Raw genomic sequence first — 13464 nt, 5'->3', positions numbered from 1 at the left:
GGTGTCAAAAACATGGAAAAGGAGGTTCCTGCCCCAAAAAATTACAATACAACCCTGAACCGCAGGGATTTTCTTTTCCTGTTCCTTTGACTGCACGCTGCATCGCTCCATGACTCACGCCATGAGAAGAGGTATCCTCTTCTTAAGCTGCTCCCCACTACGACACTAAAGGAAAGAACCTTGAGCACCAGATGATTCTTCACAGTCAGATCTGTTTGACTAACGACCGTACAGCAGGAGCTGCCATTGCCAAGCCATTGCGTCAAAAACTGAGGCCCGGGCATTCACACGCACCTCATTGAGAAATCAAGTTGCTTACAAAGGTTTTCTTGGATTGTTTGACCATTGTTTCATAACTGGCATTTGTCTAATAGCTGACTTGTGAGGTCACTACAACAACCTGTGTTGCTTCCAGCTTCATAGCCGTAAGAACTCCGACATCAGCCCACAACAGAGCAATCATCAACCGTCAAGGGTTGTTTCTTTCCTCCTGTAATCATTCATGCTCTTTCCTCGGCAGAAACTACTGTGACAAATCAGGTAACATATCCCTCTCTCTTTCTGCAAAGTCTTTCCATCCTCCATTTCATTTAATCCAGCCTGATTCCTTACATGAATACATGAATACACACCGCTCTTTCATTCAACTCACTGAATCACTTACCATATATATAATATTTTTAAAAATCTGTTGCACCAACTACACCAAAAAGAATACCTTGTGTGTCCAGTAACGCACTTGGCAATTAACCGATTTCTGATTCTGATTCTGATTTTTAACTTGAATCTTTGAGTCTCCCTGTCACTCACAGACGAGAGGAAGTCTACGTGCTTTAAAACCATTACCCCCCAGTGATTTTTATATTTGATTAGCAGCGTGTAACAAGAAGAAAAGGCTGGAATGATTAAGCTAAGAATACATATATATTAGGACTGAAACCAGACTAGCTGTGTTTAAAAAACAGCATGTAAAAAGGGCCCTACCACAGCACCAGTGGACCCTATCACAGCACCAGTGGGCCCTATCACAGCACCAGTGGATCCTACCACAGCACCAGTGGACCCTACCACAGCACCAGTGGACCCTACCACAGCACCAGTGGGCCCTACCACAGCACCAGTGGACCCTACCACAGCACCAGTGGACCCTACCACAGCACCAGTGGACCCTACCACAGCACCAGTGGGTCCTATCAGCACCAGTGGGTCCTATCAGCACCAGTCAGCCCTACCACAGCACCAGTGGGTCCTATCACAGCACCAGTGGACCCTACCACAGCACCAGTGGACCCTACCACAGCACCAGTGGGTCCTATCAGCACCAGTGAGTCCTATCAGCACCAGTGGGGGGCTGGGGGTCAGGAGCAGCAACAGTCGCCTGCCAACCTTGAAGTTGGTGCATACGTTGAAGTGTCCTGATCTCCAGATCTCCAGATCTGTTTATTGGTGTCTGTGTGATGAAAAAAGCACTGCCTATAATGACGTGGAAGATTCACCATTTAAGGACGGTTGTGATCTATCTATCTATCTATCTATCTATCTATCTATCTATCTATCTATCTATCTAATGGATCCATCCATCCATTACCCATACCAACTTCCTCATATTCAGTGTTACAGGGTCTGTAAGTTTGTCCCAGTTGTCTTCCAGCAAAAGATGGGGGGACAGGTCGCCACAACTGGACCACACAAGGAATACGGTCACATATGCTCAGTCTTTTGGTCAATCAGCCTAACGTGCATGTTTTTTGTACCGTGGGAGGAAGCCAGAGTACAAGGAGAACACGTAAAAAGCACGGTGACCACATGCAAACTCCATGCAGAGAGGCAGCAGCCAGGACTCAAACCAGCAGGTTTCTGTACAGGCAACAGGGCCAGCCACTAGGCCACCTTGCTCCCCGCTACAGCGCCTCGATTCACTACTTGATTCACACCTCGGTTCACAGGTCGGGATCATCGTCCTGTTATAAAACCCAATGTTATAAATACAATTCTTGGTTAACTCAATACCTGCAGGGTGCCCAGGTGCTGAAGCTAGAAAACAAGTGCAAATCATCATGACTGACAACTGGTTCTGGTTTTCCACAAATGTGGTACTCTGGATCACGGCCAAGCCTGTCCACCTCTGCCTTGTTTGTTTTGGTTGGTCAGTTGCAAATGTGGACGCTTTAGCCCTCCTGCGATATTTTGATAGAGAGCCAGGTCAAGCTTTTATGCAGTTTCTCTTATTTATGCACAATCTGACCTTGGGGATAACTTATTGGGGATAACTTCTCATTTGCTTCTTTTTTTTCCCACTTGTGCACTATCTTTCTCATCGTTGAATTATAGACTCTAAATTGTTTGGAAATTAACAACAAGTGCGCCTGGAAAGATCCCTGCTGATGTCTTTCCTCCTTGGCATTGTGTTAACACACGCCGAGTCGTGCCAAAACCTCTGCTTTCACAGCGGTGCTCACACGTGCTGATGACTCGGTAATTATGTGCATCTAAACTGCTTCTGGCTGCATCTTCCCCTCTTATTTCCTGTGGACGCAGCGAGGCTGTGCTTCATTGTTCCAGACACTGGTTCTGCATTGTGGATTAGTTTGTTCTTATATTTTCAATGACACAGTATTATATGACCTGTTGTCATTTATTTGGGGTTGTATTCACCTAATTGTATGTTGTTCTATTAAAAACCTCAGAACTGAAGAAAGAGGGTGAACTAACACAACCTCAGGAAGACAAACACAAACATCTGGGGGTTGCCTGGTGTGTGTGCATCTGTATAGTATGCTGTGTGTATGTGTATGTGTGTGTGTGTGTGTGTGTGTTGTATGAATGAGGGTACGGGAGTGGGGGGGCCAAGGGGGAATGTTTCTTTTCACTTTTTGATGTAAAGCACTTTGTGTTGCACTTTACCTGCATGAAAAGTGCTATAGAAATAAATACAGTTAAAGTTAAAGTTAAACCTTTATTATTTCACTGTTTTGTTTTGAAATACTATTCCAATATATGACATAATGAGCAATACACAATGCTCAAAAAGTGATGCTATATGATCCACCATATTTGCCAAGTATGCTGAGATATCCCAGCAGGCCCTGGAACGCTTGACACTTGTAATTACGGTGAGTGGGTTAAGAATGAAATGCACACGTCCGTGGAGAAAACCCTTCTGCAAACCATCGTTCTCTGCCGGGAGAACCCGACAAAGCAGCGTGCAAAGAAAGTCCAATAATGCATATCACAAGTGGGACCACATCACTAATCCAACACACATTCCTTACTTGTCCTACTTTTCACAAGATTTGTTCTCCAGAGACGGAGTGACATAACATTTGGAGGGAGCTTGTAGAACTTTTCACCCAGCGATGGACGTTTTCCCCTCAACTTGCTTCATTAGATACGAGGCCTGTGATACTGATGATGTAACAGCTCGGATATCCAAACCTAATAATGGGACCCACAAAGGAGCCAGGACACCGGTGTGTTACTGTATGTTGGTCTGCTTTCCAAACCAGAGCTCAGACATTTGGACGCACTATCTGAGCACCACACTTTGGCAGATACAGTTGTCAGAAAGAGTTGAGGGTGCATTAATTTAACTCTCGATAAACTGAACCAGACTGATCCTCGGACTGGAACGAAGCCTTGCAAGCTTAGATGACCGCCAGTCACGTCCAAGTGGATTTAAACAGACACATATAAACACAAGTACAGCGGTTCATTTTCTGAAAACTGCACTTTTTCTCTTTTTACCTTTTGTCCATCTTGGCCAGGTGGTCCAGGGGGGCCCATGACACCAGGCTCTCCCTGAAGGGACAAGTCATACTCATATAAGCAACATGATTAGGTTAGCTAATACTCTTCTTGTTTTAAGAGGAACCCCGACTAATAAAGCTTCTCTGGCTTATTAACATCCACACCGGAGTTGCTTATGTAGATGGGATATGTCAAAGAGTCAACATATCAATCATTTCCTTTTGGAAATTAAGAAAATCCTTCCGCTCATAGTTCACCAGAGATGTTCCAGCTTGCAATCAAATGTGTAAAGAAAAAACAACAAGAAAAAAACAGATTGCAGCAAGCAGCTCCAGTCTCTGGACCCGACAGTAAAATAAATGACTTCTGCTCAGTCTCAGTCAGATCCTGAGAGCAGCATCAGCACTGAAGACAAGTAAATGGGGGTCATGGAGGTTGTCTGAACAAGCAAGAGTTGGACAGCTGCTTTCGGAGTTACTGGGGAGCCTTCTGACATCAGCTGCTTAAGGAAAACACAGCCAGGCAAGCCTCCAGCTGGTCAGTGCAAAGACTCATGGGACGGTGTAGTTTAGGCCCCAATCTCCATTTGTAATCTGTATTTGGATTAGTTTTGTGTTTTTTTTTTTTGTTTAAACTATAGTTTTCAGGTCCTAACGCCTGAGAGTAGAGTTAAATGTCAAAAAGTGGGCACAAGAGACTGAGCTGTATCTGGAAACTGGCTTGGTGGGAATAAACTAGCATTTGTCAGAGCACTTAGCAGAGATATCTGCTCTTAACTGCAAGTAATACTGCAGCATTACTTTAGAAAACATTAACATTTGTCCGCAGCTTGTCTGTTTAGTGCATTTCAATCATGCATATAGTTTACACCCGGCTGGATTCCAACTACAAGCAACCCCGAGAGATCTTTCTCCTCGTTACTATTAGACAATGGAAAATGGATGAACAATTACAGCGTCTTACAAAGTTGTGTTCAGACTTTCTGAACTTGTGGCATTGATTAAAAACCACACTTCAAACCAGCAGTGTGTCACTGTCGATCAGCATCTTTACCGCTGGATGGTAGAAGCTGCAACATCACTGAAACATCATTATCCACCCAGACTGCTTTATGTGTCTGGAAAGTAAATGTGGGCACTTTAGCTTCAAATATCTGAAAAATAAATGTGGGAATATTTTGAATATTTCAAGTATTTTTATTAACAATGTTTTGTAGTAGGAGAGCATAATCGTGGCTTTGTAAGGCCTAGAGGTCTTATTAGTTGGGATTCCTACAAAGGAGAGAAAGATGAAAAATTGTATACTTTTTGTCCTTTTGGAGCTTTACCGGGGGACAGTCCAGGATCTCCTGTGTGACCCTAAAGCAGAAAAACAAAGAACACAGTATGTTTAATACTTTTAGAGACATTTCCTTTCAGCAAACACTTATTCATCGAGTAGTTTCTGACTGCCACAGTCAGAAACTGCACTTCTCCTCACACAGCACGGAGGCACTTGTAATCTGAGCTGCATTTACACTGTTAGAGAGTAAAGTCTTCATTCTTTTTTATTGAGGAATCTAGTGCTTTTATTAATACAAACATGTGGTCCGCTTATACCATCCTATGACTGGGTTTAAACCGAAAGGGCGAGATGTGATAGGGAGTGATTGAGGACATTCTTCTCCCTTTTCGGGCAGTGGGAATCCTGTCAGGGCAGTCTGGGGTCAGCGTTCGAGGTCCGATTTCTCTTGTGAAAGAGCTGCCCACTAATCTGTGGAATTACAATGTGAGGGATCCAAGAAGAAGCAGACCGAACAGACATATTTCATTTGACAAATTGAAGTGTGAGTGTAGAAATAATTCATTGTGTATTGTGGTGACATAAAGGAATCCTGCAGTTTCTCTTTTAAAGGAGTACTGGCGTTGAATTTGACAAAACTCCTCACTATGAATAACAGCAGATTAGCGCGTCAGCAGAGATGAAAATTAATGGCACAAAACTATCCATTTAAAGTAAATCGACTCATGTAAACCAGCATGTTTCTGCCAGATATAGCTTTAAATTAAAAAAAAACTCTTGAGTGAATTTGTTCTGATTTTTCTCCCCAGCAAGAATGAGGTAATTTCTGTGGCAAAAAAATGTTTTCACCATAAATAGATTCATTACCATGGTTGCATTCTCTCTTAGGAAGGCTCCTCGGATTTGACTCATACTATTTGCTTCTTTAAGTTAATTGCAGAGTAACAGCCAGTCTACTTACAGTAGTGGTGACCTTTTTGTCTCAAACTATCATTCTACCTATTGTAAAGTTATATTCAGGACAAAAGCAGAGCTCCGTGACAGACGAGACAGTCTGCAGCTTGAGGATTGTGTGCAAACGAGCCAAACGATGTCAGTTTGAAGTTTAGCTCCAGCTAACACATATGTACAAAATAAGAGTAATGGTTTTTCCATGTTTAAAGCAGGCCAAAGAATGGTATCAATTATGTGATTTTTATGCACTAAGACAGTGGAAAATCCTGAAAGTCAATGCATTTATACGGACTAGGTACAAACTTTTTTTTTTGTTCATTTATTCCAACAAAGGACACCAGTTTGTGGCAGGGGCCTGATGTGGAAGCCACTGTGGCGACAGAGGAATTCAGCTGGAACACAGACAACTTCACGCACGTGTAAACTGATGGGAGAGAAAAACCTAAAGCTCATTTTTCTTCTAGAAAGAGACAAATGCATTTTTAACAGGATAAAAAAAGCCAAGTGGTTCTGATCTTCAAACTAACTGAAACCACAAACTAATTCAGAAAAAAAAAAAAACTACTCTGTCTATCATAGGTCGTTTGATTCTATGCAGACTCACAGAACAAGACATGTTCTTCCATGTGAAATTGTCTCTCAAATTAAAATCATAAAGGAAAACTGACAAGTGTTTATGTGTCGGAATTCTTGAACTCCAGATGGGTTCAGACTAGAGCCCTAACTGCTCCACGAGTCTGAACAGTTTTATTTCAGATCAGATTAATAACAAAGGATAATTCTGTGAAAAGAGATAAGACACATCACACAAACACCCCAACAATCACCAGACTACACACACTGCACCCATCACTGTCTTCATCTTGTCCTTTCATATTTCCCATCTGTGATTTTTGTCAGGATTTCAAACATTGATCAAATGTGTTCAATCAGACTGTAAAAAAGTACTGAAGTACACACTCACACACCTTAAGAAAACAAACATCTGCTGCAAGATTAAAATGCGCATTTGTTTATAGATAAAGGTTTTACCAAATCATAGTACTAACCATTAATATATATGTGGACAGTTGTGAAAAGAGATTGTCCATTAATGACAAAATCAGTTATCTGAGGGCCTGTTTAGGTCTGGTATTAACATCCATCTGAGTGATCCGATCACTAGTAGATAGCTCTGGGTGTGCTTGTTCATACCTGGCATTAAAATCAATCTTCACATAGTTCTTAAGCAACAACATGATGGAAAGTGACTGGAACTGTTATATGCATATAAACAAGTACATGATTTCCACTTACAAACACCAAAAGCATTGTTATTGTTTTTTTTTTTACATGCATGCAGCAGCAACACATTAAACTAATGATGTGCTAAAAGGTTTTGGTTTGAATCGACTTGTGAAACAGGACTTCCTAAAATACTTGCTCTGTGTTAATTTCAGTACTAAACTATAACTCTAGCTTACAGGTAAGTTAGTTGTCCTCTTTCCTTTTCACCATTTATATTTTGTAAAGTGCCTTGAATTGCCTTGTTGCGGAAATGTGCTATGCAAATAAACTTGCGTTGCGTTGCGTTGCGTTGCATTGCGTTGCATTGCGTTGCGTTCCCTGGCCTTGCCTTGCCTGGCCTGGCCTGGCCTGGCCTGGCCTGGCCTGGCCTGGCCTGGCCTGGCCTGGCCTGGCCTGGCCTGGCCTGGCCTGGCCTGGCCTTGCCTGGCCTAAACTTTTCACCGAAGACCCTTCCTTTCTGGCTGAAATTAAAAGACGAAGAACACGAGGGCAAACTACCCATGTGTTTTCATGGCTCCTGCTAGTTGTTTCATACTTTAATACGACTCTGCGATCAGGCGATCGCAGTGTTTACCCTGCTAAGAGAACGTGGCTGCATGTGGCCCAGACCACCTACGGATGTAGTCGGAGAAATCGGATCTCGGAAGCATCCTGGAAACGTTTACACTTGTACTTCCGACTGTCCACTTGTGATCGGACCACTCAGGACAGACTTTACTACCACAGCTGCTGCACTTTTTGGTGCCCGCGTCTTTACCTCAGCCTCAGCGCTGTGTCGTCGAGGCAACTGAAAGTACAGACCGGCTCTCCCGCTGTGTTTACAATTATTAATGCAAACATACCGCTAATGAGATCAGAGTTATTTGAAGGGTAATTTTAAAATGATCCCTGATATTTCCAGCAAGCAACTCCCATTAGACGATCATAACAAACAACACTTTGATCTGCCTCAACCGTCGACTGTGACAGTCAGCTTGAATTCTTTTGGGTCCTGACAAAGTTATAAATAAACATCACAAAACACAGTTTATGTATTCATCTTAAAAGACAAGTTATTTCCTTAAATTACTGTTGCATTATGATATAAACAGGGATATTCAAACAGAAATAGAAAATACATAACCACTGGTTTTTAGAGACGGACGACTGAAAACATTAGTAGTCACTCTTTGAATGGACTGATAACTTCCAGCTCTATTAATGTCTTGGTGTGGATCTGAAACCAAACATGTCATTAACTCTTTGGCTGACTTTATTTATAAAACAAGAAGAGGAAAAGCTCATATTCTGGCTCCTTTTAATGAGGTGTGTCTTACAGATACTTATTGGACTTTACGTAGAGCGTTATCCTCTTACCTTCACCCCAGGCGGTCCAGCATGACCAGGATTCCCATGAGGGCCAGGAGGACCCTGAAAACGGAGAATCATATGATTAGAATAGAAGGACTCACAGGGGGCCATTAGGACGACACAGAGAGGTGAATTAATGCTGTATGAGAGGTGTTCACAGACGTGTGTTTTGCCGCCGCACCACCATGTGTTTGTGTGCATGTTAAAGGAGCATGAGGCTCATTTTAAGAAATGAGACTATATAGCGCCACCCTTCACCACGACGGCCGTCGGGGGTACTGCAGCCAACAGCGAAGCCGGCACGGGAGAACGGGGAGAACGCGCATGCAGCGTCATTTGACGTCACATCCGCAGGGCAGCGCGGGAAACTCGGCCCCAGCACTGCAGCACATTTTGCAGCACACAGCCTGTTCAAGGCAACGGAGAGATACACTAGAGGGCTCATTCGTTTTGGTTTGGAACACTTCACCTGACCTTATTACTAGAAAAATTTAAACTTTTATGAATTTTTTTCATAAATCCTGCCTCAATCCTGCCTCAAGCTCCTTTAAATGGCAGATCCGCCCCGAGCTGCCTCTTTGTTAGTGTGTAGGTGAGACATGTTGTGAGTCCTGTCTGCCTCCTGTGCCCGCCTGCTTCTCCAAGCTGTGACATATGGGTGTGATTTTCGTGGTTCTTAGTGTCCTGCAAAGTCAAGGCCACTCATCCATCACACCGTACTCTCACATCACTTTGTGTCACAGACTGCAGGCATCTGAGACACAAAGTGGGCTTTACGTCAACACATCGAGCCGTCGGCGCCAAAATACTTCATCTAAACAACCCATCTACAACAGCAGAGAGCAGGGACGAGGTCTTTTATTTTTCTTTATTTTTTACACTGAAGGGATCATTAATTCAAGCAAGCTGCAAAGAGGGAATTTTTTGGAAAATTAAAGCCACAACTCCTATCCAAGGTTCTTCAGTTCAAATGCATGCTTTGTGTGGAGTTGGGAGAAAATGCTGAGCACGGAAAATCTCCTCCAAGAAGCTGAAAGCACTGAAACATGTTCAGATGGACTGAACAGGAAACCAAATATCTTCCTTTTCTGTGAGATGTTCAGAGTTTCCATGGGGTTGTGAAGGGAGACGTCCACCCCCCCCCCCAGATAGTGCTTCTCTGAATAAAAGTGACGGGCCTGGGGGTGTAGGGGGTCTGGGGATTTAGATGCTTTCTACGAGTTAGCCGGCCAAGGCAGACTCCTCCCCTCACACTGGACAGACCCCTCCCCTCACAGGCGCTCGCTGCTGGACACATGGAGACACTTAACAGAAGCTCATCGACAGATTTCCTCCTCTCTCTGCTCTATTCAAACCGTTCCCACTTTCTTTCGTGCTTATTAAAACGTATGGAAGCCATTATCTTTGGGTAAGAACCCAAAGGAAAAGTGGAGGAACGGGTAGGCTGGTACAAAGCATAACAAATTGCATTCCTGCAGATACATAAGATCTTATCTTTTGCCACATAGTGCCGTTAGGGGGGTGGTATCCTAGCAAGATCAATAATAACTGGGAGAATGACTCACTTGACCCATCTATCTCCACGTGGGCGACAAAAGGAATGAAGATCATCTTTGCTTGAACAACACTTCTGGAAATCCCCAGCAAGTAAACTCAAATACATAAACAGGAGGGGTGTGATGAAGATCTTGCGATTTTAAAAAGAAACGTATTTACTCCTTGCCTGAAGAGCTGTATCGTGAACCAGCCAGTAGGAGGAGCAATACATCCTCACTGCTTCTCTTCTCTCAGATCACGAGATGAAACCACAAGAAGAAGAACAATAACTGCCTACACAACAACTGGCAGCCAGTTTCAGACATAGCAACTTTGTCGCTATGTTTAGCACGTTTTTCAGACCCATCAGCGAATTTTTAAAAAGCGACAAGTGACCAACCAACAGTTTTTTCAGGTATTATTGAATAGTTTTGTAAACTAACGTGAAAACAGGCACTGTTGTCGTGCTTCTCAGTGAGCAGCAGGTGCTGCTGTGGCCCCTCCCCCTGACCATCAGCCACTCCCACCCCGCCCTATCTGGACTTCAAATGAATCACGCATCCGTAAAGCCCAGCGCCAGGGCCGTTCCGCCCATAGGGCAGGTTAGGCAAATGCTAGGGGCGCCAGCATGCCAGGGGGCGCCATGCAACCAGCTGTTTTTTTTTTTTTTTTTTTTTTTTTTTAATAAACTTTTGAAAAATTAGAAATGAATACACTAAAAAACAACAACAGTAGGCTACATATATAGCCCAAAGTCTTTAAAATAATAATGAAATAGTTTTTCTAATTTTAATTTCTGCCTGGCTGCATCCTTCTGCCTCTCTGGCAGCCACAATTAATTTTGCTGCGGTCCCTAACCTCAACTCACTCGCGTGCGGCGCCCCCTCCCCCACCCACTACGGCGTAGCTCTGCGTTGCTGTAACGCAGAACCATAAATCAGCCTTTAGCCAGTTGTCGCATCAGAAGGAGCCTTAAAGCAGGAAATATGTTTTGATGTGGATGGAAATATGTTTTGTTGTGGTTTTCTGCCCAACCCTGGATGAAACCATCATTGGTAAGCTTTGTTTGTTGCTGTTTGACCGCCGTGTCTGATTGTGTTAAATACATGTCGTTGCACATTGTAAACTGTCATTGTGTAGGTTGAACACATGTCTGAATTGATCTACTCAGCGAATCCGACATCTATGGCTAAGATGAAAACTTAGCCTTAAAAATAAATATATCCTCACGATAAGTCATAATTATGAAATATAAAGTCTAAATTATGAGATAGAAAGTCATAATTATGAGATATAAAGTCATAATTATGAGATAGAAAGTCGAAATTATGAGATATAAAGTCGAAATTATGAGATAGAAAGTCGAAATTATGAGATAGAAAAGTCATAATTATGAGATAGAAAGTTGAAATTATGACTTTTTATTTCATTATTATGACTTACCGTGGGGATATTTTTATTTTTAAGGCTAAGATTTCATCTTATTTTTTTCTTTTACTGGCGGAAATGAGCTTCTATAGACATCACTGGATGTCATTAGATTTGTATCTCCAGTTTGATACTTATATTTTAAAGTCTGCATTAGGGTTATAGTTAGGTTTGACATAATGACTGGTAAATCCATGGTGCTGAAACCTCATTTGAATAGTTCTGACCGTGTTGCTGCGTGCTGTGGTTGTGTGTCAGAGAGCTGATCTGTGGCATTTTTTTAGCGATTATGTTTTAACGGGGATGTTTAGGCCTCAAGGGCCCTTCTAGAATGCTTCACCCCCCCTACGCTGGGACCCCTGCTTCGCCCCTGACCTTGACAATTATGTGCATTTAAGTAATCCTCACGTTTTATTGTTAAACTTACTTCTGATTGTCTGGCTATAATGCTGTTGTTATTGTTGTTAAAATTGTTATTGTAAGATGTTGTGGGCTAAATTGAGGTTTTTACAGGGTATTTTGTATATAGTTTTTATTGGTAGTAGTTATTATTTGTGTGCAATACCTTTTACTTGACCTATTTTACTATTTGAAATTGAAACTATTTGATATTTTGTTTGTGTTTGCACTTGTTTCTTTATTGAATTGCTGCTCTGAGTTGTTGTATTACTTATTTATTACATATTATATATTTAATTATTTAATACATCCTAAAGAAATTGCCATTCCGTTTGTGTGTGTGTGTGTGTGTGTGTGTGTGTGTGTGTGTGTGTGTGTGTGTGTGTGTGTGTGTGTGTGTGTGTGTGTGTGGTGATAGTGGACAGGACGGGAACGGGGTGGGGGGGCGCCAGCAAATATTTTGCCTAGGGCGCCAAATGGGTCAGGAACGGCCCTGCCCAGCGCTACCAACTAAACGCAGAATTATAATTAACGTAATCATAATCATTATTGAATCGCACTGCACACATACTCCAGATAGAGAAAGGTTGGGAAAAAAATTAGAAAAAGATTTAATTTGTACATCTAAACATATTTAGGATGGGTTTTTTTTATATATTTTTTTTTTTATATCTCCCATGACAGTACTCTTTTCATCTAAAGCATCCATTACAATTGCAGTCGATAGTGTTTTTCCTCACTGAGGAGTCGGGGAAACTGCAGCCAACATGACCTCGGAGGCAGATTCTTTTGCATCCTGTGTTAGCAAAGTTGAGCTACTTTACTTTATACAAGAAGAAATATTTAAGTAGTTTCCTTTCATGTTGTGGACAAGTGGTCCATTTTCAAAAGCCCATGCTACTTCATCAATATAAGTTCACATAACTGCAGTAATAAAATATTTCGAAATAAAACTGCTTTGTTTTGACAGCCTGAAGAATCAAATCCTTCGTTGCTAACCCTTCCTTTCAAATCTGAATTTCTCTTCAAAGTAATGAAAACATTCTGTCTCGTATCTGTGCAGCATCATCTCATGAGTTAAGTGTGTCGTCACAACCTGACTAGACGGACACGGAAACACACGCGGCTACACCTGAGGCCGGCGGACGGCGCAGTGCTGCTGTCTTCAAAGACCTGGAAAACACGCTTGATCTGGACTGCATGGATAGAAACTATGTATAATACTTAATACATGTAATATATACAGTAAGGTGATTCGTTTTGTTATTCTTCTACTAAACCGATCATGCACAAACGTGGAAAATGTGTCAATTGAGGTGCTTTCAATCACTCAAAAAGCTTCAAATAGTTAGAAATTTGGCATTTTTGCAAGAAAAATGTCTCAAATGATGAACTTGTATCTCTTCCCCTGGGTTGTCTGTTAATGATTGAGATCAGCGTTTCACTCAGAGCGTTCATTGAAAACAAACATCTGTTGTTGCA

General features: G+C 42.2%; 1 protein-coding gene across 1 annotated transcript in view; it reads right to left on the bottom strand.

Moving 5' to 3' along the window:
• col27a1b (collagen, type XXVII, alpha 1b) overlaps window positions 1–13464 on the bottom strand; it is a 90914-nt gene that overhangs the window by 60235 nt on the left and 17215 nt on the right. The window contains exons 5-7 of the mRNA XM_061730524.1: window positions 8626–8679; window positions 5052–5105; window positions 3745–3798 (exon numbers count right to left, since the gene is read on the bottom strand). Of these exons, the coding sequence (XP_061586508.1) occupies window positions 3745–3798; window positions 5052–5105; window positions 8626–8679 (162 nt within the window). The remainder of the gene's footprint in view (window positions 1–3744; window positions 3799–5051; window positions 5106–8625; window positions 8680–13464) is intronic.

Source organism: Cololabis saira, chromosome 9, assembly GCF_033807715.1.
Source record: "Cololabis saira isolate AMF1-May2022 chromosome 9, fColSai1.1, whole genome shotgun sequence".
In the NCBI taxonomy this organism is placed as follows: Eukaryota; Metazoa; Chordata; class Actinopteri; order Beloniformes; family Belonidae; genus Cololabis; species Cololabis saira.
This window is presented reverse-complemented; position numbering and strand designations above follow the sequence as displayed.